This window comes from Thermobia domestica, chromosome 5 (assembly GCF_964235325.1).
Source record: "Thermobia domestica chromosome 5, izTheDome1.hap1.1, whole genome shotgun sequence".
Taxonomy (NCBI): Eukaryota; Metazoa; Arthropoda; class Insecta; order Zygentoma; family Lepismatidae; genus Thermobia; species Thermobia domestica.
Window position 1 is genome coordinate 164,294,090 of NC_137458.1, and position 27,011 is coordinate 164,321,100.

General features: G+C 37.7%; 1 protein-coding gene across 2 annotated transcripts in view; it reads left to right on the forward strand.

Annotated features, from left to right (window-relative positions):
* Positions 1-2,041: 2,041 nt before the first annotated feature.
* The window catches only part of LOC145686237 (uncharacterized), a 196,514-nt gene continuing 171,544 nt past the window's right edge, over positions 2,042-27,011 (forward strand). The window contains exon 1 of one of the 2 annotated variants that reach the window (XM_081759322.1): positions 2,042-2,197. In XM_081759322.1, coding sequence (XP_081615448.1) covers positions 2,098-2,197 — 100 coding nt within the window. In that variant the 5' untranslated portion in view covers positions 2,042-2,097. The remainder of the gene's footprint in view (positions 2,198-27,011) is intronic. The other variant, XM_081759323.1, reaches the window with a different exon arrangement.

Genomic DNA, 27,011 nt, shown 5'->3' on the forward strand with positions numbered 1-27,011 from the left:
ACTATGGATTGAATATAGCGTATACCCGCGTACTTCCTAAATTTTAGGTGGCTCTACGATAGTTTCTAAAAATTAGAGGTGGGTATACGTCGTATACCCGCGTATACCCTCCATTACATCCCTGCTTACTCCTCAGACTTGTCTCCCCCGGGCTTTTTCTTGTTCCCCAAATTGAAATCAGCTCTGAAGGGCCAGAGATTTTTGGACATTTCAGATTCCAACGTAATGTTACGACCCAGCTGAAGACCATCCCTAAAGACGAGTACACCAGGAGTTTCCAGAAGTTATACAGCCGTTCCCAGAAGTGCATTACCATCAACGAGAATTCTTTCGAAGGACAGTGACTGCTGTTTCAAGTAAGAGAACAATCCATTCGAAATATAGACACGTTCACAGAACTTTCTGGACAAAGGTTGTATCTTCTGTCATTATTTATTCCAAAACTTTTCACCCATCGTAGGACAAAGTAGCAATATTTGTTAGATTTTCGTCCATCGATCCTACGCGGTACTAACTTTACGTCAGGGGCGGATCCAGGAGCGACTTCCTGGGGGGGGGGTGTCACTGCTACTTTTAAGGGCTCCAAACTTTGGGATGGGTTTTATTTATATATATATATATATATAATAGTTCCCTCTTCTGGGGGGCAATCGCCCCCCTGGATCCGCCCCTGCTTTACGTATCCTCCGGATTTCGTCTTGTTATTGCGGATGTGTTGATGTGGGCTACAGTTTTATGATATTCCCTTAATCCTACTAATATTGATGCTCTACAGGTTGGCCCAAAGTAGGTATACAAACCAGCATTGATCAAGTATGATATTTTAGTTTATTAAGATAATGCTTTGGTAAATTTATTTGCTTTGGTTTGTTCCAAGCTTAAGGTATAAGTTAAAGAACAGATAAGGAAGAAACTAAGTCAATACTTGTATGGATAACAATAAGTAAATGATATAAAATGTCATGACCGATCAGAGCTCCCTCGTGGCTAAGCGGTTAGCGTACGCGCCTTTGGCGTGGGAGACCCGGGTTCGATTCCCGGCGGGAGCTCATGTGGTTCGGATTCCACGTTAATCAGTAGGTCCACGTCTCATATAGCCTCGCTGCTGAAAGGGACGCTAAACTAAAAGTCAAGTCATGACCGATCACTACAGAACTGTATACTTACTTTTCGGCCACTCTGTATATTGCTGAAGCGAGCGACCAAGTAACCTACGAAGCAAAAATGGCATAATAATGTAAGAGACCTAATATGAAGCATCAACCTGCAATGCACTTCTCTCAAGAAAAACTTTGGTAATAGAACCTAACAGTAACTTATTACATTAGCAAACCTTTACCGTAGTACTAACTGTGCGGCGCAATTGACATTTGAATCCAGTGATAGTCTACTATTGTGCGCAGAATGATATATTAAATTCGAGAAAATGTTGGTTTTTGGTAAAGAAACATTGTGGGTCTTATTTCCTAACGGTATTAGCAAAATTTGCTGATCAAAACGCAATGCAAATAATGGAAAAAATAACTGCTATGCCGACCTGTCACAATCTAAAACTCAAATTTTGTTTTTCTTGACGGAAATCGATACTGAATAAGGCTCATTTTCTCGAAATTTTCTGTCGAAACCCGCCATATTTCTATTTCCCCTAATTTTCAAGACTAATTTGAAATTACATATGCTAAATTATTGCTACTTCCTGCTGTCTATCATTAATTGTCCCTCTTAATCCCGTACTTTTAAAATAATCTATTTAAATTATTTATACAACTCCGCTCTCGTTTCTTGTCATCATGTCAGTATTTGACATTCTTTGATTTCTACCGTTATGCCTTCTATACTACAGATGTTCCAGGTGCTAAACTGAATATTTGATTTAGAAACATTCAATTGTTGGATTTTTTCTCCTGGAAATATCGTCTCCATGTTTTCATATAATTTTTAGCCCCTTGAAAAATGGAATAAATTTGAACATCGTTTTCTTGTATACATTACATATCCTAACTTCCAGTATCTCCTACTAACAATAATAATTGTAAAGCCTCCATTTAAAAGACATTGTTGATAAACAGTCATTTGTATTACATTTCTTACAACAAAATGTTGTGCTTTGGAAAATGTTTCGGAACATTTTTTATAAACGAACCGAAAGTACGCAATAGCAAACTTAAGAAGAAGCAGGAAAAGATGTACCGCAAGGGTAAGTACAATACCGTGCCTTCCGTATTTCTCTTTAATTATCTTATTAGGGAAGACAATAAGTGTCAGCTTAAAGAATTGACTTAGAAGTGACATTTGTTTGATATGGCACTGAATGTTCAATTTTATGTCAATGTAGAAGTACAGTCACCCACAAAAGTACCTGGATCCCTGACTGTTATAATTCCATTACTTGGGGTTCAGGTACTTATGTGAGTGACTACAATCAGTAAAGCTGATTCTGTAAACTTTAACTGTAGTACAAAAATTTCGAATGAATTGAGTTTAAATTACTGCACTGTGTGCATAACTATCCATTATTGCTTAGACAACACGAGGATTGCCAACTTATGAAAATAAGGGAGACATAGGCCTATTCTCCATCATTGCAGTTTTGCCTATTGTATACCATAATTAAATAAACTGATCGCGTAGTATTTAATATAAAACTATTGTCTTGTGACAGTTTGCCAACTAAACACTTTGTTCTGACGTATTCCGGATGTAGTGTCTGATCAAGCCAAGTGTTCAGTTGATGAAACTGTCACAAAATATGTTTTATAATAAAATTAGTTTGCTTTGCTCAACGACTAGTTTATTATTTAAAGGCAGACTTGCACCCTTACGTCTATTATGAATGAATAAAAAATATTTTGATTTAAAACATTTTATTATATAAAATAACTATAAACATTGCAGAAAACCTCGGAGTACTTTAATTCTAAGAGATTGCCTATGTAAGAATAGAAAAAAGCAAGATAAGCTTCAAGGATTGAGATTTTTTCCTTCATTTTTATAATTCAAGTCGCCGTTTGGCTGCCATTTTTTGGATTAATCCAAATCGGAATGTGGGGAAATGTTTAAACATTGTGCCAAATGCGGGAGAGTTGATAACCCTAAACGGCAGAAATATAACTAAATTATTGACTTGCGACTCCATGCGGTGAAGCTGTAAAGCTATTGCTTCCACTGGAGTCAATGACTAAGCTCTTAAGTGCTTAACCGATTAGTTGTAAATCTGCAAAGTTAAATTATGGTCGTTGCCAGGTAATGTATGTTCAAGTTTTCACAAATCTGCTGGAGATTGTCAAGTAGAAGCGTATATTGAAAAATTTCTATGACTTTATGCGTGGGCTATATAAAGGGATCCTGATATTGGTGCTGCCCGTACAAAATGAGTGCTGCCCCGAAGCAAATACATTTGCTATACCCCGTCTCCCCTGTATTGTTTTAGAACTGTTATGACAGTATCTGACGTTATCTTTTGCATATTATAGCTGTATATAAAATAAATTATCTTCGTATCTCTCCAAACCTGGAGCTGAGTACTTCTGTACCTTTTGGTCAATTTGTGGTTGAGCATGTTGTTACGTATGAGCAGCAAATCGAGACGTGTAAAACCAGCGGTTGCACTGTCAAGGGGATGTGCACACAAGTGATTGTGCTCTGTGCTCGTGAGTGTTACTCCAATATTTAGAAAATACGAACAGAAAAGTATTTTGTTCTCTATTTTCACATTTATAGACTTAAGTTTAAATTCGCTATTATTGTATAATAACAGTTACTACACTGAAAAAAGCGAAGTCCAGATTTAAGGAGAAAACGAGGATAATATGCTTTCTGTTAAGAACACCATGACAAGACGGTGGTGCCAATTGTAATATTGAGTGCAACACCCTTATTTGCTGTGGAGAAGTACCGTACGTCAGTAAATGAGAGCACCAATTATTCCTGTGAAAACAATAAGCACCGCGGTTTTTTTCAGCGTATTTACCTTCAGACCGAATAAATAATTACTGCTTAATGTAAGTTTAAAGTCCTTTCTAAACAATACTTTTACGTAGATCTCATTAGACACTAATTAAATTAAATATACATTCATGAGCGATTGAATTGTAGATATCTGGCTAGTAGAGTGCAGCACCTCCTTTCTCCTTGATGATGGCGGCGATGCGGCGTGGAATGAACTCTACAAGACACCGCAAACGTTGGGGAGCAATACTGATTCATGAACACTCCTCAACCTTCCAGAATCCACGAAGATTGGTCTGGGCAAGGTCCAGAGCACGTACATCCCTCTCGATGGCATCCCAGATATTCTCAATAGGATTAAGGTAAGAGATCCTCAGGGTCCAGACAAGCATCTTCACATTCATGGAGTGCTCATTGAACCAGCCAGCTTCAATTTCGGAGCAATGGACTGATCATTGTACTGTTTTTCCAGAATCCACGTATCCACGGTACACTCTTGATACGGTGACCTTTGACTAATCCAGTGCCTGCACAACTTCAGAGATGGATTGGTCTATACTTCTGGCCCCAACAATCTGGCCGCGATCAAATGCGATGAGATCTCATGTCTTTCCTATTCTGTAGACTACTGTTGTTCATACAGTCCGTAAAAGGTCTGCTGTGCTTGCTGTTATATGTCAACTCTCCTATTACATTCACTAGGATGACCACAGCTCCATTTCCCCAGAACGGCAGCTATCTCTAATCCAATTGCTCATGAGTGTAGAATATATTGTAATGCATGAAATATATTTTAATAGTTATGTACGAATGCTGCTGGAAAGCTTTCTGCAATCTACTGCTTACGGTGGCAAAATTCCTTTATTATTAAAATTAAACATAAAATACTCAAAGATAAAACAGTTGCAGTAGTCTATTTTTATTGCAGTTTTAATATAACCGCTTATTTGTATTTCATGTTATTAATGAAAGATAAATTAATACCATCTATCACAGTGTGTTGTTTGTATTTCTGTATATCCATGTACATACTTGTAACGAAATACTCCTTGGAGGGAAGGGAGATAGCTGTTTAAAGAATTAAAGCCTCTTGACTACTATATAGGGGAAAGTTGACAGGGGTAAAAGTGCGGGGAACGCAGGGGTACGCCGTCCCTCACCTCGAAAAAATATGTACGGCGTCCCCCCAATTTCTAAAAAATTACAATGGACAAAGATAGGCAGGGGGAACGGCGTGAAGTCATGCCACTACCTACCGCCCCCACCTTTTCAGGTCCCTTTTACCCATGAAAGTTGGTCAAAACGGGATACTTAGTGCAAGATCTGAGATATCTTGCTTCGAAATTAACTCATTGCATTGAAACTTAGCCAAATTCTCGATAGCTATATATACTTCAGTTTGACAATTTGACGTAGTTGAAAAAATATATTTTCTACATGATATTAATATTTTTAGTATTTAGGTCAAAGTATGCTGTTTTGACATACCGGTAGGGTAAAACAGAATAGTAATAAAGTATGTGAAATATTGAAAAATAGCGTCTATGTATAATATATCGCTAGTTTGCTACATTATTATAAGAGTATGCCTTTAAGCGTATACGTTTTACGCATTGTTATAAGGGTTAACGTTTAAGAATATATAATACCAAAAACACCATATAAAACAAAATAAACTGAAAAAATGTCGATTTTAAACCGAATTACCATTGCGCCGAGGTTTCTTTATACTATTTACGAATTGCAGGTGGAAACATCACAGTCCTCTTGTTCTAATCCAGAACATGCTTCGTGTGAGTATAGTTGACATTGCATGCACTTAATGCATGCTTCACTAGATTTAGAATTTGAGTAGAAGTCATTACAATACATACATGCTGCATCATTCTCATAATCTTCTGAACTGCTGAATGTATCTAAGTCGTCTGTCTTCACTTCCTTTCGCGTTTTCCCTTTCGTTTTATTAGGCCTATGTACTCCCATGCGCAATAAAAATTGCGCGTATACTGTAACTCACGATTTTTCGCATTTATTCCATTTTCCTTACGTTTATGGGTAAAATTCAGTTATTAGTATGTAGAGATAATAGAAAGCAATCCATCTAAGCAGATATTTCCAAAAAAATATATGTAATAAAATAATAAAAATATAAGCAAAAAAACAAAATTATGCTCGGTTTTGTGTATACTGGCAATCATGATTTCTAGGGATTTTTTCAGTAACGGAGCACGATTGCGGAGGGAATTCAGTAGGGAAGTCTAAGAATTGGATCAAGGAACTGGATAATGTAGTAAAATGTTGCATTTATTGGTTAAAACCTAGTGTTTAGATTGCCTGCCAAATATAAATTAACTTCTATAACCAAGATGTCGTACGGAAATATAGAAACAAAGAGGAAATCTCCTATCTTGAGGTTGGAAGTGACATGCGCTATGGATATTAGCATTTATTTGTTAAGAAAAAGAGGCCAACCAAGGGTAGTTTCCGTGGTTAGGTGGGTAGCGTGGTGGATTGGTAGTTCTTACACTATTTTGACACTAGATCGAATCCCATCCCATCCCATTCTTTCTTTTTTACAAATAATTTTCATGTTAATAAGAACCGAAGCAATATAATAAGGATATAAGTTATTGATATTTTGCTGTAATGACGTATTTATCCAGTATTGGTAATAGCTATTGTTTTTAGTTCATGCTGTTGTATAGCTTCTCTCATCCTATTTCCTTGGGCAAAGAACAATTTTGTCTCCAACAAAGTGTGAAGGATATATACGGACAGAAAAAGACATCTTAGTACCAAACGTGATTTATTGTGATGAAATGGACTAGTTTGCCATTATTTAAAAGAAACCTAAGTAAATTATTGAAGTTGGCTTCTCTTCAGCTTTTAGCTAAAAAATATTTTTTTCTTTATAAGACTATACTTTATAACGCAAGGTGTGTGATCATACCCACAAATTTAGCTAGGGAGTGAAAGATAATTGTTTATACAAACATTTTACAGATTTAGGTGCGTGAAACACCAATACATCATGGTCTCGCTTATCTGACCTTCCTTTGTTCCATATACCGTATGATCCGACATATCATTGCAGATAGCACCAATCGGCAAGAAGAACTGCAAGTTGTGGTCTTAATCTATTTTTCATGCTCTGGAGTCTATCGCCTAGCGCGCCCGTCTACACCTTGACTCACATGTCTATCATTCAGTACAGACACGTATCCAGGTTTTCTATTCGGATGGGGCCCAACACGAATCCTCGTAAGCACGTAATTCTAATGTTTTAAAAAAATATCAATATCAATATCAATATCAATATCAATAATAATAATAATAATAATAATAATAATAATAATAATAATAATAATAATAATAATATTAATATTAATAATAATAATAATAATAATAATAATAATAATAATAATAATAATGTAACAGTTCTGTATTTCTCTTAAACATTTTCCTACTTTTCATTTATAAACCGGTTTACTTTGGAAACTACATTATAGCACAAACAAAATGAAACACATTTTCGAGAGAAATGTAACTAAAGAAAACTGTCTGCTACGTATATCACATAACAAAGTTAGCAAGAAGACATTGAGTGTATCGTTCTAATATATTAAAGTTAAAAACAGAACGGAAACGAAATGTTAATCCTATTTAAAACTGTTCTTTAATTCCACCTGGTATAATGGCATTATGGTATATTCTTAGAATTATAAGAAACAACAGCACATTGCCCAAAGTTTGGACACTGACTCCAAGTAAACTGATATAAAAGAACCTCAAAAGGGTAAAAGCAAGTTTATTAAAAAGCGCTTGAGTTTCGGAGGGGGATAGCCTTAGGCCCTCACGCTGGATACGTCCCTGATTCATTGCAGTGCATTTATTTGTTATAAAACATGAGAAATGTAACTAAAGACGTAATATGTAAAATTACGTAATTAGATGCGTAATATGTAAAATTACGTACATCATAAGTTTTACTTTTAATAGCTCTTTTCTTAACACATTCATATTATCCGGCGTTCTGCCTACCTGTTTATGTCGGATAAGCGAAACTCTACTGTATTTCCAAAGCTAGCATATACATGAACTAGAATTGTATCGTCCTAGAACAAACAATAGTGTGAAATGCTTATATTAAAAGGCTGGAATAAAAAAAAGCATAAGTACTGTTTTGGTAGCGTGAGAACAAATTAAAAACAATTCAACATATTTCCTAGGTATCAGATTATCATCTTATTGCGTCGATGTGTATTCTTTTTTAAACAGTTTTAAAAGGCATACCATTAGCAATATTTCTAAGGAAATCGAAAGAAAAACTCCTATGTGCCTCTTGTGGCAAAGAGGCTTAAGTGCATGGTCCGAAACCGATTCCCACGTTAAGGTATAGATAGTTCCCATATTTTAAAAATGCAAATCCGGGATGCTACTAAATTACGAGAATCTTTGAAATGCTTAAAGTTGAAAGAAGTGTTGAATACTAATTTACTTTCCTCCATTAGATAGAGTTGTTCAAGTATTATGTTATCACATTTTTATTCATTTCACTAGACCTTCTTCCAAGGGCGCCGATTTCTTTGTAAATTTGGGGGGAGGGCACTCAAATGCAGAAGATATATAAATGAGGATTTTAAGACAAATTGCACTCAAATTATGCCAAATATTGTATATTCATAAATACGAGCTTTGGGGGGCCGCCTCCCGGTCCTCCAGGATCGGCGCCTTTGCATTCTTCCTAGTTAAGCAAACGTAAGCAGATTATTTACTCCCTCCCCTGGTAAGCAAAATTGTTTTTTTCCTCAAGATCTGTTGTGTTTCGTGAAATAACAGCAGCAATTTTCTGATTACTTAACCATCTAAATGAATGTTTTCACTTAGAGCCATCCCTTCGATTCGCTTTGCCTAGGACTAAAATAAATTAAGGGTCAATAATGATGAGACTTCCATATCAAACATGAAGAGACATGTGGATCGGAGATCTTTCTTTGTTCGAACTTTGATTTTTTCAAATCCATGATGGGAAATTATATTGAGTACAATTTTCGAAAGTAATAGTATACGATCGTAAAAATATCTCACAAAACGATGGTTTATTGCAAAATACTTTGACTCAAAGTATAAATTACAAGTAATAAACTTGTTACTTTTCCTGAAGAGGCTAAGTCTTGAATGAGACGGAGGGTGTCGAGCGTATTGCTTCGAACGATTGCCTTACTTGTTCTACCTTCCCGTGGGGCAGCCTTAATTCGACTTGATCCTAAACGGATTATTCAGATGTCGAAGTCGTAAGATATTCCCCATTTTTGCAAAACACTCTTGGTCGATTACAATCTGCCTCACTTGTGAGGGGGCAACCCCATGCCGAAAGCGTCGGTGGACTATTGTTAGGCAACTAGCGACATGTGCCCAAAAATTGACGATCCCGCAGCGACGATCGGCGGTGGTCCCACTTCCGTTTTGAAAATTATACCACCAGCGGCAAAGAAGCGACGGAACGCCAACAAACCACAAAATTATTCCCCTAAAATACGTTAAATCGCCTATATGCGTAATTTGTTTTCATTAAGGTGAGTCTAAAAACATTTTTAAAAAAGTGCCCTGAGCTGGGCGCGAACCACCAACCTTACGGTTACTAGTTGTGTGTACTTCCGAAGTCGCCATGGAGGCGATTATGAGGACACAGCTTGAAGAGTAATAAATCGTTGACGTCTTTTTAATATTTCTAATCACAGTGCTCCTTTAACCGTGTATATTTGACGATAACTGTTTGGAATCAGATCAAATGCACTCGCCATGTAATTTTATAACAAAATGGCAAGCGTCTATTTACTTTTTTCATAGTTTTCCCATATTCACTTGCTAGTGATCGGCGACAGTTGCCATCTAAATTCATAAAATTATACGCACCCATCTCAAGATTTTTCACTTCATGATGTAAAGGCAGGAGTTACTCTTGACCCCCGGAGCCCAAGTATTGTCCTTATAACAAAAAATCGTTAGGGAAAAATAATTTATAATAATAACCGCATACACATGACTGGTGTTGGTCCCTTTGCGATTCTCCGTGGCAAGTCAAAGGAGCGCGGATCAAAATGAAGTACTTGCTGTTACGCGGTGGTAACTTCAATACCCCCCGATTCTAGATATCTGCTTCGACTCGACGAATCCCTGCCACTAATGGCACACTAGCGACAACCCTTCGACGCGTCGGTATATCGACGATCGTCATTTACCGGCAAGTGGGCCACTAGGTGTTGGCGACGTTTACGGCATGGGGAAGCTAATAAACAAACAAATCAATAAATAAATCTAAAGCCTTATAAAAAAAAGTTTTCCCAAAATTTACATCTAGCAAAATCATTTGTTGGTATTTCAGAACTATAAATTCACCTTTATTCATAATTTACTTCTATCGTAATTTTGATATGAGAAAGATATGTCAGAAATTGTAACACAGGTCATTAATACTTTTTTTTTTTTGCTTTAGTCAGATTTAGCAGTTTTACTTAACAGTCAGTCAATTTGGATCTGTGATTTCAGAGTTTTAGAGATTTCCTTAAATTTTTCATTTCTACAACAGTTTGCAACTAACACCATTGACGTATCTCTTTCGATATTTCCATAGGTAATGGCTTGGTCACTCCCAGTATATTTCAAACAATACACTACGGTGTCTTACTCCATTAATCCGAACTACATTTAATATCCAACAACTCTGTGCATTTTCCCTTAAATCTGCAAACTTTCTACTAGGTTAAAACTGAGCAGTTTCTATTTTCTTTCTTTCTTGCTAAAACAAAAGTGTTCTTTAGACAACCTAGAAATGATGACTCTATACTACACTATGTTGAAGAGGGCATTTTATGTAGAATATCATTTGACAGTTGGACACTTTCTTCGTATATTGAAAGCAACAGGGATTAAGTCCTACATTTACATGAGAAGTAAACAAATTCTTTTTAATTCGTGGAATTGTGCCAATGCACTAGGTCCAGAGAGTTTTTAATTTAAGATTATTATTATTTTTATTTTATTATTGACTTACGTTTTCCTGAATATTAAGCAAAATTTCACAAAAGCTGGTATTTTTAAACAAATGTGTTCGATATCAAATTTTCATAAAGTAGTCACTCTCCCCTATAAATAATTTTAGAGGGGCCGCATTGGCTCAGTGATAAAGCATTCACCTTTGGTGCATGGGATCCTTGGTTCGATCCCAGCTCGCACCGAGTGAATTTTGTGATGAACACCATGTGCATGGGTTTTCTCGGGGTTCTCCCGTTTTCTCCCACTTGCTTGTTTAAACACTTTTCTCTTTGCACCTGCATATTACCTATACCTTAACGTTGGATAAAAATACACTAGCTCTCACCGGGAATCAAATCCAGAACCAATGCACTTGAACCATTTGGCCACAACGAGGCACATTTAAAAACAAGTTTCGATTTTGTTAGGAAAATTGTGATTTAAAAATATATTTCAGAATGGGTGCGGATGAAACGCACTGAATTTTCTCGCTCGAATTTCTTAAACTGACTCGTGTTAGGCTGCAGCTATTACTGAAACATTTATTTGGGAAATGCGAATAAAATAATGTGTTTTGGAAAACTGTTCGAAGCAACTTACGTCCAAAAGTAAAGTACCTATTGCTCATATTTCTATTAGAAATAACTTATGTCATATATTAGAATTATTAAGGAAATAATTGTATGTGAACTATGAGCAAAAGCGTCTGAGTACTTTCTGAGAAAATCGTCAAAAAAGTCATCCCCAAGAATAAAATATCCCTTGTATATCTTTTCAGCACAAACGAGTTATGCTATTTATGAAATACGAACAAAATGCCTGAGTCGTTCTCGACAAAATCGTAGGGTAAAACTTACTCCGAAAAGTAATATACCACTTCTAGCTTTTTAGGATGATGAAATTATACCACATCGTTAGGTTATTTATGTAACATTTATTTATGAAATATGAACAAAATTGCGTCAGGCGTTAATGAGGAAATCGTCGGAGAAGAGTAAACTAAGAGTAAACTACCCATTCTGAATGTTTACAGGACGAACGAGTTGTGTCATATTGTTAGGTTATTAGTGATACATTTATTTATGAAATGTGATTGAGAAAATTGTTCGAAAAAACGCATCCCATACAGTAAATTACACCTTATGTATTTTTCAGAACAATGATTCATACTACGGTGAAGGGTTATTAATGAAATATATATTTGTAAAAAATAAGCAAAATCTTTACAGCTGTTTTTGAGACAATTTAATTATTTTAAATTTTCATCCTTCAGTAAACTACCCTTATTTTTAGATGTCGGAGGATATAGAATTAGAAACGATAAAGTTTTCTAAAAAAATTCATATCTAGAATTCGGTTCAGATACGTCGAACAATATGGCCTCTGGTTGAATGCATGTAAAAGCGTGACGAACCGACAGACGAACGGATGGACAGATATCAAAATCACTTTTTCGATATATGGGGGCGTGAAACTTGAATTCATTGAAATCTCGAATTCGATTTTTATCACTATCACTACAATTTCTTCTTTCGTCGCTCGAACGTGAAAACGAATAGGAACACAACGACACGTAAGGTGATAATTTGTAATCCCCAAAATTTAATGATTTACGTTTAATGTGTTGTCATGATAGAAAAAAGTTTATGCCTGTTTGTTATATCATTTTAATATCAGTTTTTCACGCTACTATTTGGTCTAGGAATTAATTCGTGCGGGTGGACAAGAGATGGCGCAACGAACGGAGCGTCCCACAGTTCCGTGTATCCACACATGTGTTGCAAACCCCTGTCATCGCGTATCGTTCGTAGTATAGGGCAGTGGATTAAAGCGTCAACAACACCAGTTTGTAGTTAAGTGAACATGGCGCAATTTGTGCCTGATAAAGTGTTTTTGCGGGGTGTCCTGCTGCATTACTTTAACATGCAGAAAAGTGCGACTGAAAGTCATCGTATTTTGGTGGAAGTGTATGGTGACCATGCTCTAGCTGAGCGAACGTGTCAGAAGTGGTTTGCACGGTTTAGAAGTGGTGATTTCGGCTTGGCAGACCAAGAGCGAGCTGGACAGCCAAAAAAATTTCAACACGAAGAATTGACAGCATTGCTCGAGCAGGATTCGTGTCAAACGCAGGAACAACTTGCAGCAGCATTAGGCGTTGATCAAACAACAGTCTCCAAACGCTTGAAAGCCATGGGAATGATTCAAAAGATGTCACATTGGGTTCCACATGAATTGAAAGACAGAGACGTTGAAAGACGAAAAACCATTTGCGAATTGCTGCTTCAACGACAGAGCAGAAAGGGGTTTCTGCATCGAATTATTACGGGTGATGAGAAGTGGATCCATTACGAGAACCCTAAACGAAAAAAGGCCTGGGTGAAACCAGGTGAACCAGGTCCATCACAACCAAAACGAGATATTCACTGTGCAAAGGTTATGCTGTGCATATGGTGGGATATAAAAGGTGTGGTGTACTATGAGCTGCTGCAACCGGGTGAAACTATGAATGGAGAACGTTATCGACGACAATTAATGCGTTTGAAGCAAGCTCTGGCCAGAACACGACCAGAATGGGAGAACGAACATGATAAACTTATTGTTCAACATGATAACGCTCGCCCACATGTCGCAAAACCGGTCAAAACCTATTTAGAAAATGTCGGATGGGAAGTTTTACCCCACCCGCCGTATTCACCAGACGTTGCTCCTTCGGACTACTACTTGTTCGATTACATGAACAACGATTTGATTGGACAGCGGTTTACTTCTTCAGAAGATATCGAAACATGGGTCTCTGACTGGATCGCTTCCAGGGATGAGGACTTCTTTCGCCACGGAATCCGTACATTGCCTGACAGATGGGCGAAAGTGGTGGCTAGCGATGGACAATATTTTTCTTAAGGTATCTATGTATTTTGTGTTTGCACTACAGCTTCAATGTGTGCGTACCAACCGCACGAATTAATTCCTAGACCAAATATATAATGTAGAAATATGGCATGATTATCGTTCATATTCATGCTATCTTTTGGAAATATTCGTGTTCCGCATACATAGATCTGTATAACTTAGTTACGTCCAACGAAAGCATTCTTGCACTTGTGGATATGAAACAAAAAGAGAAAGTTAATACTCTAAAAAGCAAAAAGCGCAAGCACACACACGCATAAACGATAATTTGACATCAGGTTGATGTAACAAGGGATAAGACTGGAAAGACTGTCAAGGTTACGTATGTTCTTTTTCCTGTCCCTGACACACAAATCCGAAGTGAGTTGTCTGTTGTTCAAGAACGGGCAGGGGAGGTGTTAACATACAAGACCATAAACTGAAAGCAATCGATGTTTTCAATGTAGGCCTACGTATTCTAGTACTGAATAAATACGTCGATTAAAGGATACTATCAATAAGTTATTTCCTTATTGTATTGTTTCGTTTCTTATTAACATCAAAATTATACACTTCCTATAATGTTTTGTAAATATATATATATATATATATATATATATATATATATATATATATATATATATATATATATATATATATATATATATATATATGTATATATATATATATATATATGTGTGTGTGTGTGTGTGGGACGGGTTGGGATTCGATCTCGTGTCAAAATAATAAAATAACTGCTAGTCCGCCACTCTATCCACCTAACCACGGAGACTACGTTTTGTTTGCTTTCTTTTCTTAACAAATAGTGCTCATAACCATGGTGTGTATCGCTTCGAACCTTAAGATAAGAGTTTTCTGTTTAATTCTATATTTTCGTACGATATCTTAGTTACAGAAGCTGATTTATATTTGACAAACCATCTAGATACTAGGTTTAAACCAATAAATTCAATATTTTACTCCACTTTCCAGTTCCTTCCTTCGCCTATTGCCCCTCGTTCACTGCCTATTGTCAATATCATCTCCACATAATAATAACTGAATTTTACTCATAAACGTAGGGTAAATGGAATAAATGAGAAAAGTCGTGAGTTACAGTATACGCGCATGTGGGTACATTGTTAACATCATCACTTTTAGAACTAAGCTTTGTCGTTGAATTGGGCCGATTTCTTTTGACCTCTTGAGCCAGTAGTATAACTCCTGCTTGTGAGGAGATGAAGTTAGAATTGTCGTTTTCCCCTTCTTGTTATCTCGTCTGTGTTGCAATTATTTTCAAGTGTAGGTATCTTACATAAGTCCTTCGGTGATACTGTGCTGAAAGTAGACGAAGGTCTAGATTCTGCAACCTGCGAAAGTTCTGTAGATCCAACAGGTGAAGCATCCGACGTATTTCCTCCTTCTGTTCACTCTACTTAGTGTATCACCTGGCGAGAAGTAAGATTTGGCTCTATTAGAGGAACTGTCTGGCAAGCCGAGGTTTCCTATATGGGCAGGCACGTAGCCAAGGGGGGGGGGGTCCGGGGGGTCCGGACCCCCCCTTCGAGACCAAGAATGAAAAAATTAAGGAAGGATAAAACAAAATGAAATGACAAAAAGAAGGATCAGCGTTAAAAATTAAAAAGAAAACTACAGGAAGCTTTTGCTTACTCTTTCTTATGAGGAGATTTGTATTACTTGCAATATGGTGGCGAGGTAAGCGAGGTATTCTGGAAGGGTCAGGGAATTTGAAATTTCAACAAAAGTTATGGAATTCTCAGAATTCCTGCTAATAGTCAGGGAGATTTCAAGCTTTCGAAAGCATAAGTGCCGTTGTGTAACAGCGTGGACATTTTTAATCATAACTTTTCGTCATCGCATCCTTGCAGTATCAAACATGTTATTTCAAGGACAATTTTCTGTTGCTCCTTTAACCTGTCATTTGGAACCAACAGTAGTTGACGGAATAATAAAAACAAAAAAAATTATGTTGAAAGAAAGTTCTGTTAGCATTTGATTCAACAGAGAAAGAAACGCATATATTGTAAAACTAGTTGAATATACACATGCTTCGCACAGGGGCTGTATTTGGAAGTCAACGCCTGTAGGAGTATCACCATTGATCCAGCGACCGCGAAAACTATGGATTTGATACTAATATCAGTCATTTTGGGCTATTTTTTTTTACATGTCTCGGTATCCCCCCCCCCCCCGCTGACTCCCGGCCCTAATGTTTGCAAGCCATCGCTAATTGAAGTGTCACCATTGATTTCAGCGACCGCGAAAACTATGGATTTGACACTAATATCGGTCATTTTGGATTACTTTTATATGTCTTGGTATCTCACCTCCGGCCCGGAACCAAATAGCATGAATTTGGAAGTTAATGCAACTGGAGTTTCACCATTGATTTCAGCGACCGCGAATATATGAATTCGATACTAATAGCTCAAGTGGTAGAGCGTTGGCTTCGCATTCGGGAGGTCGTGGCTTCGAATCCCGCTGCCTACCATCCTGACAGAGGTTTTACAGGGTTTCCCTCAGTCCTACCAGGCAAATGCCGGGATGGCACCTACTAAACAGGCCTTGGCCGATACCTTTCCAAATCCTTTCCATTGTTAATGTTGTTGGATATTCAATGTAAAATGGCCTCTGAGCTGCATCTGGTGATTGTTAAATAAATAAATAAATAAATATCGGTCATTTTCTACTAGTTTTACATGTCCCGGTAAACTCTCCCCTGAGACCCCCCCTGGTTCGAATTTCGACAGAAACGTTTAACTCTGGTCTGGAGCCTGGACCAAGGTATTCGTGACTAAAATTTGGTAACTCTCGGTCAATTTGTCTGGTTCCCAAGCCGGTTCCGGCAAAGTCCCCTGAGACCCCACTGTTTCGAAATTTGAAAGAAACGCTTTGTCTTGATCTGAGGTCTGGGCCAAGGCACCCCTGACCAAACTTTGGTAACTCTCGGTCCACTCGTCTGGTCCCCAGGCCGCACACAGACAGACGGACAGACAAACACACAAACAAACTCTTTATTTTGTATATATTAAAAGATAGTTTACAAGACAGTATTCAGTATGTACTTTTTATAATAATTGAGGTCATAACGAAAGAACAATTGCTATTTTGAATAAACAGAAGGACGTAAATATTGCAAAATCTTTTTCAATACTTTTTTTTTATTATTTTGATCGAAATTTCTTCACAGTTTGTTATTAAAATACTTGCCAACATATCCTCATTTTATTGTCCTAAGAAACCAATATACATATTTGATAGTAAAGTAGTTTAGATTGATCGAGCTCCCGGGCCTTCAGAATTTCATGTCACTCGCTCTCCCCCCCCCCCGTTAGGAAATCCTGGCTAAACGAATCAATATATGTTCCAGTAAAATAGTTTAGAGTGATCGAGCCCCTTTTGTGATGACCACAGTATTTCATGTCACGGACTCCCCCCCTTCACGAAATCCTGGCTACGTGCCTGATATGGGTCTATTTGTTGTTTCAGCAGAATCAAAAATCCAGTCTGGAAACACATGCTTTATATTAGCACTTTATACAGTTTATCTAAATTAAATCAATTGTTATCTAGGAGTGGTCGGGTAAAACGAGATGCTATCTCGTTTTGTCGTACCGATTAGTATTCTGTTTTGTCCTACTCTGTAATGATTTAGACAATTTGGCGCCTTCCGAAAAATAAATAAGCTAACAAAAGCTATTTTAAATGAAATTATAGCTAAAACATTGATTTACTATGCATACTCACTTACATTCGAATAATCGAAATGATAGCCACAACTTCTTGTTTCAAAGCAATTTAGTGATACATTTATTTTTAAAATATTCAAGTTTCAGTGCCACCCATACTTCTTTTCTGCATTAAGACTCACTGCACAAAGACGGCTTTTATGTTGCAGCGTTAGTTCTGCAGTCATACACCAGATAGAAGCACTCGTTTACAAATGAGACCCGGTATCTCGTTTTACCTTACTATTCCATTTTAGCAGACTCTCCCCTACCTGTATTTCTCTCGAAAAATGTCTACATAATCCAGTTCTCATTCTCATTGCTCCTTTCGACCTTATCACGCGATTCTGACGCTATCCCTAATTGAAGCAAACCGTTACGAAATGGGGCCCCATACAGCATGTCCTGTTTCGTTTCCACACAGCAAAAAATTAATCGTGTTAATACAAGTCTATTTTGACATAGGCCAGATGTACCAACATGAATATAAGTTTAGCGTGTCATTTCAACACCAAGAATTCGGTGTTCTAGTTAACACAGATCTGATACCACCTATTTGTCACAGAACCGGTGTTGAGAGGTGTATAAATAACACCGCGGCCGTGCCACATAACTAGGTGACCGATCAAACCAATGCGAAAATAGAAACAGTGCCAGGAAGATTTTCCTATATACACACACCACGTGTTGCTAGTAATGTAAGCAATTGGCAATCAGAATTTGTATTAGTTTTAATTTTTGCTATGGGTAAAGCTTTATGTGGTATATTCGAAATCTATACAAAGTAACGAATAGCGTATTATATTTTTATATAATTTTCTGACAAATACAGTGTAGTTTTGTAAGCGGATGAATTTTCTGACATTTACATGAGTAAAAGTGCTGCCTGTCATCTGTTATTCCTATATTTACTACGTTTCTCTTCGTCACCGACTATATTTCGTTCCTTGTAACCACTTACATATAATTTATGTCACAAATTATAACTCCTCATAAGACTCATGTCCGTTTAATAAGGAAGAAATTGTTTTTGTAAAAATTTTTGTTTGGCAACTGTATATAAAACAACACCGATGATGTGTTACTAAAATGACTCATCATCATGTTAGGTGGTTAATTTAACGACTACCACTTTAACACTTTACTCCAAAGTGTGACGAAGTTGAGGCATGTGTGAAAATTTAACACAACTCGGGTGACACAGTGGCATTGCATTGAAGTAACACAGCCATTATTTACTGTGATTATTTGAATGTAACAACTTACAACATTTTACTTTTACAATAGGAAGAGCTCTGTGCAACTTTTCTTTTCCTCTAGGTAACTAGGGTCTACAGTTGAGCCAATGAAATGAAATATTTTGGTGAACCATAAATATTGAATACATTTCTTTAATAAGGTAACACATCTATACTAATTAGAACAGAATGTATAGTATGTGTAGTCAAGTATATTTTCTGTACGCATGGTCTTGGGTTCAAAGCCCTGTACGGGCCGGGCGCGCCCGATTCGGCCCAGTGCCCGGCCAGGCCCGGCCCGGCCCGGCCCGACCCGTTTCAAGTAATATCAAACTGGACCGGGCCCTAACCGGGCCGGGCACATTTCGGGCCGAACCGGGCCGAGCCGGGCCGGCCCGGCTCGGCCCGATAGTCTGAAAGACGGTTCGGAAACTAATGTTGTCAGCCTATTTGTTTTTTTAATGTCCTCCACTACCTCTATTTTTGCCGTGTTTGTACGGTCTTACTGTCAGCCTATGTTAATCGTAATGTGTTTGAGAAACTGACTCTTTATTCAAGACTGTGATGTACTGGTAATACTATTACTATTACTACTTCTACTACTACTATTACTACTTCTACCATTACTACTACGACCACTGCTAATACTACTACAAGTGCTACGACTTCGCGTCAGAGTTGACATGTCTGATGGTACCGAATTTACCTTCTAAGTACAGAATAAAATTGAGAAATGCTAGTTATTATGGCCGGTCTGCGTAGAATGTGAACCGATGCTTGATCTACGAGGGAGAATAGTGGCTCAATAGAAAAAACACTCACATCTGGTGCTAGAGGTCGTCCGATCAATCCCTGCTCATGCTATGTGAGCTTTGTTATGGACAAACATCGTGTGCATGGGAGTTTCTGGGGTGGTCCCGCTTCCTCCCACTGTTTTCTTTCCACCAATTCATCCCATCTAGGCATGGGCGCGAGACCAAACGAGACGAGAACTGAAACAAGTCTCGTCTCGTCTCGCAAAATCAAAAGCTGTTCTCGTCTCGCGTCTCGTCTCGTCTCGCAGACCTAAGTTCTCGTCTCGCGTCTCGCAAAATTTTGGAAGTCTCGTCTCGCGGTCTCGCGCGAGACTTCTCGCGTTGGTCTCGCGGTCTCGCAAATCAATACTGGAATAATGTAGTCTTCATTCGACCCTTTTAAAATAATATATACTCAAAGTTTACATAGTTTTGTTTCATAGTTGCATCGTTACACAATGCTTATCCACTCATTCCGATTCACAATGCTTGATTTTACACCCCACATTCTCGGTATTAAAAAATGCCGGTTTTCTGTAGTCTGTCTATGTGAAGTATGAATGAAATTGGCATGTTACATTTGAGTAATCTTACTTGCAAGATAAAAGCTTTCAAATAACTTGATAAGAACGGTAACTCAAATAGCCGTATTTATAGTAAACATGCAGCGTTAGTATTATATATTTCACAACTTAAATGCACTTTGCGAATATATGAAATACGGTTTGAGATTTTTCAATTTTCTTTTAATATGTTATAACCACATACATTCTTTACAATTGGCACCTATCAAACTTGAAAATGTCCACCATTGGCACGTCCACAGGCTTTGAGTCTCTTGGGCCAGTCATCTATTGCCGCACGGAGAGTATCAATCGGAAAATCCACCACTGCTGCCACCAAGGAACGCTTCAAACTTTCAAGTGAAGGGTGTCTTTTCTTGCAGATCATGTCTTCTAACACTGCCCACAGTTTGTAGTCCAGAGGGTTTTAATCGGGGCTACCAAAAGGCCACTCAGCGCTGGAGATGAAATCTGGTACATTGACCTCCAACCACTGTTGTGTCTTCCTTGCCTTATGAGCTGACGCAGAATTCTGCTGGAAGGTCCAGTGATCACTGTTAAACATGGTGTCACTCAAGTCCTTCACAATATGCTCCAGAACAGTTTCCACATATACCCTGGCACTTGTTTTTACACCTTGCTCACAAAAGTGAAGTCTAGTGTGGCCTTCATAGCTCACCCCCCACCAAACCATGACTGAGGAGGGGTGCTGACCTCTCTAAACCTTAGGAACTCTCCCACGAGCTTCTCGAGAGCTTGTCGCATATATCCTATCATTTTGGCTGTTAAAGCTCTCTTCAATGGTAAAGATTTTCTCGTCGGTAAAGAGGATTTGCCGATGTCCATCGTTGGCGTACCGCTGTAGGAGCTGTCTTGCTTTCCGTTTCTTCTGATGCTTTAGCTGTGGTGTCAAGAAATGCCCCGTGCTCCGCCGATAAACTCTGAGCTTCTGGTCTTCTGAAAGTAAACTGGACATTGATCTTAGAGGGCCATGTTGAGCTCCCGTGCCATGATCTTCTGCTTCCGGAGTTGATTTCGCCGCACACGAGCCGCCACTGCTTTAACAGCTGCCACTGTTCTCACACTGCGAGGACGACCATTCCTTGGCCGGTCACGTACACTGCCGGTCTCAGTAAACCGCTGGATTGTCCGGTAAACAAACCTTTTGCTGATTTTCAGATGTTTCAGCAGTTTGAAAATCTCACTTGGTGTATTTCTACCCTTATGCTAGGCAATCACTGCAACTCTATTTTCGTACTCACCCCACTCCATGCTTAAGCGAAGCAGAACCAGCCGTTCTCTTTCCCTGTTCGACACACATTGGCCAGGGCTGACCTTGAGCTAAATTGTACCTTGCCACCTGCACAATAGGTTCTACAGTCAAAGCCAAAAGTTTGTGACAGTATTTATGTCTAGACTAGGTATGTATCTTTAATGGGGCTTGAAATTTACTAAAGTTTAGCAACCGGTCTTCAGATTTTGATAACACTGTTCGTATCTGTCGCATCATGTGAAAGGTTTTTCACCAAATTGATAAAATCATACTTGCGTTCTACAGTGTCAGGAAAGATTCACGAATCTGGCCATTCTTTCTATCGAAAATGAAATAGCATCCACTGGATTCTGATAATATAGTTGAGACTTTCGCTGCTACCAAAGCAAGGAAGGTATCATTCTGAATGTTGGTGGAACATAGGCTAATATGGTAGTGGAACTACTGTCGAAAGTAGTTTCAGTTTCAAGTAAAGGCAATAAAAATACCAAAAGAAAATGAAATCTTTGTTTTACGTCCCATGATTATGCCGGTTAGGCTAAAGGGGACGGTGATGATGAGAAATGAATGAAAAAGTGGAATGAAGAAAGTGAGAGGAAACGGGAGAACCCCGAGAAAACCCACGAGCACGGTGTTTGTCCAGCACAAAGTCCACACGGCGCGTGCTGGGATCGAACCAGGGACCCCAAGAACCGGAGGTGAACGCTCTACCACTGAACTACTGCGCCCCCAAAAGTACCAAAAGAGTAATAAAAAAAACTGTCAAGATTTGTCAATTGACTGGTGATAGATGGTAATGGAAAGTAGGATGGCATAACCCGTAGTAGAATTCTGTGCTCACATATTTAATCTATAATATCCCCAATTTTCAATATATTCAGGATTTTTTGTTATAATATACTCTAATACTAAGTATGTTAATAAATGGTAATGGAAATAGTCATAAATGACAGAATATAAACATGACTGAATTATTAACTACAAAATAATATAATCATAAAACAAGTGCGAAATCTGGAAACAATAGTAAAAAAGACAAGCAGGAGAGAAATATTCTAGTACTTAACTATTCATTGATATTTCGGGAAATGCAGCGGGACTAAGTAGATCGTACATTATCACTGGAGATAAATCGAATGTTAAAGTGAATGGGGCTAATGTAGGAAGAAAAATCCAATCAAATAAAACCCATCTAACGTAAATTCAGACAGGTAATAAACTATGATATTCCGAAAGGGGGATGCCAAAGTTAGTCATTTGTGCGATATAGTACTACTGCAAGCAGTAATACATAGCTATTCCGAATGGAAATATAGGGTTATACAAAATTTAGGAGGAAGCCCCCCTAATTGAAGGTCTAGTGGGGCATAGAGAAGCGAATTCGTGGATTACGTTAGAATTTAATAACCAATTGTCTCAGCTCCTTCTTGCCACTACCGTTGTGATGAGAAAACTAGGCCCCACTTTTGTATGAACATTGTTTCCAGTATCGTTCCCTTCATTTCTTTCTCGTGGGCGGCTTTTTTCTCCACATACCACACGTCAATCTCGTTCTTTCAAAAAAAAAAAAAATCGCCCCTAGAAATTTGTCATCTTGGGTCCGGAACTCAGACGCCCGTTCGTGAATATGGGCCTGAGTGTATATATCATTTGAAGATGTAAATACAAAGCACTTAAACCAACTCTGGGGGCCTGTTTCTGTATCCAGATACTGAAGTCAAGGGTGCAAATCTGTCTTCAACGTTCGTGGGATAGGTAAGACTGTTCCCATAATCCTTTCCTTTTTTTTAACGATGTTCAAAATATTTATGAAGTTGAAAAAAATGCTGTGGAGGATTAGGGGAGCAGAGTTGTCTATAACATCGGCAGGAGGGCACATTTTAAGGCTTATTGTGGGGGGAGGGGAGAAGAGACTCATATTACAGTAGATGAATCAGATTTCTGAGGTAAACCTGTTGTACTCGTATATTATATACCAAATGATGTAGATGAAATAGTGGTACATATCATTATTACAACTCAGTGCCGTGAGCGCATTCTGAAATTTGAATATATGCATAATAATAGACATGTTTCTACTTACGCATCCACAATGATCCACATTAAAATTTTAGGACATTTGTTTTATAACAATACAAATAATGACTTCCCCAAAACTATGAAAGAAAATCAATCAGGTCTATATTTGGCGCAACAATACTCTTATCTTAGCAAAATTATGATTACCACAATAGCATTATAGGAATTGTTACAGGAATTAAACAAATAGTTGAAAATAGACTACTAATAATTAATGACAATGAAATATTAAAGAATAAGATTCTTTTTTAAAAATGAAACAAGTCAAAGGACATCAGTTCCCTTTGTGGCAGTCGGATAGAAATCATCATCACAATCTCAAATCGGATTATTGGGGGGGACATGTCCCCGAGATTTGTGCCAGTGACTGAAGGGCCCTGGCACAATCTTTGCGAGTTACGGGGAGTGGTGGCTCTCTTGTCCTACCAGATCGGTGACCGTAATTCTACAGAATGCTTTAAATTTATGCCTGTGTCTGTGAGCTCCTTTACGATGAAGATTACAATTACGGTGCATTTAGTTACGATTAAGGCATAACTATTTTAATACTATTATTTACATAACCGGCATGCTTCAAAAATGCGTTGAACTAACCATTTCCGTTTTGTTCTATTTCCTTTATATTAGGGCTTGTACGTTCTGTTCAGAAACTATAGCTTAGTTCAAAATATATACAGTTGGAAATACTTGAATATGCCAGCGTATATCTAAAGCAAATGTTGGATAGACTGGAATAGTGGTGACGTCATTTCCTCTCCGTTACCATGGTGATCGCCATTTTCTTTTCTATACAAACGTGAGTGTGTAAATGAGGTGTTGAGTAAATAATGGCTGTGAAATTATTTAGAATTTTTAAATACTTTGAGAACGAAGTAAACTTGGTGGAGAAAGGCGAAAATGCTCTTGAATCAAATCACGTGTCTTAAATAATGTATGATGGTGAATTTAAATATTTAAAAGCAGAGTGGAGGCAAACATGAAGAACTGAAGTTGAGGTAAGTTTGTCTCCATTATTTGTTAATATAAATGCCTCAATGTATTGCACAGAAGGGGAACAAACCTTATGTGAAGATCGTGTTTATTTGTCTGTATCATGTAATATTACAATTGTGTGTTCTGATCGAATCATATTTGGTCATTTATTTTGCCTTAGTAATTTTACGTTTACGATTTAGAATTTTATGTTACCTGCAGAATGTCGAAAATCTTTAGTAAAGAATTCTAGGATATTGCTTGTTCCATTTCTGCTCAATTACATTAATGTTTACAATCAAATACATAACACATCGCTATTTATGTGTTATTTTTCAGCCTTCGCTCGTGTTTGTATAGAAAATAAAATGGCGATCACCATGGCAACGAAAAGAATGTGACGTCACACTATTTCAGTCTATTGCAAGGGATGAGAAGGAGTGAGAAGGGAAGTATTGCGCATGCGCATTCAACAGAAAGCAGACGAAAACTACGATGCTTTCAGTATGCCTGGAAGCCCGAGGAAAATAGCATACGACAGGAGGAAAGACAGAAAATGTGCATCTGAGCGACGCGCATGCGTAGGTTCCTCTTGGCAAAGTAAGTCGAGAGAGCGCGCCAGAAGATTGCAGTGAAAATAATTGTGATAATTACAAGCAAACAATTTATATGTAATGAAATACGTACTTTTTCTTATTAACAGGGGATGCCGGGCATACCGGCATTCCCTTACGCTACGCCGCTGATGAATAAACTTAATCATATGAGAAAATGCGCAGGAGAAACACCAAAGGCGAGAACGGAACAAAAATATTCTAGAAAACATAGAGCTTACATTTAAAAATCGCATCGGTTATATTATTATTTGCAATTTTTGCAATATTAGCTCATTATTACGTTTTGTACGTAAATTTGTTTCTAACTGTATTATTAGGAGAATTGCTTCTACTATTCCATCTAATTACAGTACGCGTTGATACTACGATAGTATAGGTGTAGGATAAATTCTGGATTCTTGATTGTTATGTTTTGTTTGTTCTTAAGATTGTTATTTCTGTTGTGGGTTGTAGTTTCCGTTACACTTGTACCCCTAATACTTTTTCTATCGTGTCCTTTGTTTAAAAATTAATAAAAAAGAAAAAATATGCAATGGTAATCGTGGTCCAGTTTTATTTGTAGATACCAGACTGAAGCATTTAAAAAATAGACATGGATGTTGAATGTCAGCCCTATTTGTTTAATATATCCCAGAATATAATGATCTAAACATACACACCAACGGGAAAGGGGGAGGAGCAAAGAGAAAGAATGATTATGTAAATTAATGTCAAAAATAGAAGTGTATGGATCACGATTGTTTGAAAAAGGGCCCCAACCTATTTCACTGGCCCCGGGCCCCAGTTTGCCTTACGCCGCCACTGGTCTGTTAGGAAGTTGAGTCATACGTCAGAATAATGGCTAGAATGGGCTCTTGTTTTGAAGTTCAGAAAGAGTGATGGGAAATTCATTCCTGGGGCGTGCCTAGGAAGAGTGTGAATACAGGACTCTTAGGTTTAGTTTAGTGATGAAGAAATGCAAGACCAAGACCAAGACCCGGGTGGTCTTGGCCTTGGTCTTGCACATCCAGTCTTGGTCTTGGTCTTGCACTGGAACTCTTGGTCTTGGTCTTGCACACCCAGTCTTGGTCTTGGTCTTGCTTGCAAGAGTCTTGCAAGTCTTGTTCTCATAGGTAAATTTTACTTTGGATATAAAGAATAATAAATTCTACAATGCGCCAATAGTAACGGAAATACAATGTATGTTTCTAAAACTAATATGGTTTTCCTTCACGTAAGTATGATGATAGTGTACAAGATACGAGATGAGATTTTCTTGAACGGGTACCCATGCTTCACTACTTATAAGATAAATCAAAACGTTCCGTAATTTTTTTATATTAGTTAACATATCCAATACTCCGCTAGTTCCCAAACTGGTGAGGCTACCCTAAGAAGCATGAAAGACAATTAAGATGGCAAAGATTACTGAAAAAACATGAAAATTACTTTCACAGTCTAAAGGCGGCAGATTTTTTTTTTTTTCAACCACGATTAGCTAATCTTCGTATTGAACAAATTTCCAATTAAATATTGCGATTTTGTTTTACTGATTTTAATATATACTCTAGGGGCAGAAACATGGACATTACGCAAAAGCGATGAGAAAATTGGAGGCTTTCGAATCGTTTCGGTATATGTTTTTGATCTTGCGCTCAGCATCCCAATTTCTTTGCCATTTTCGTTTATTTCGTTTTCCATTGTAATGCCCAAAATACACATTTTATTTTTGCTGGCGTACAGTTTCTCAATGTATTCTTTCCATCTTTCTCAAACTGTATTTCGGTCATTCAAGCCTCATTTCCATGTTTAGATCTTTAATTTCTATAATATCAGCAGTTCTAGTTCTCTACCATTTTAATTCTATGGAATATA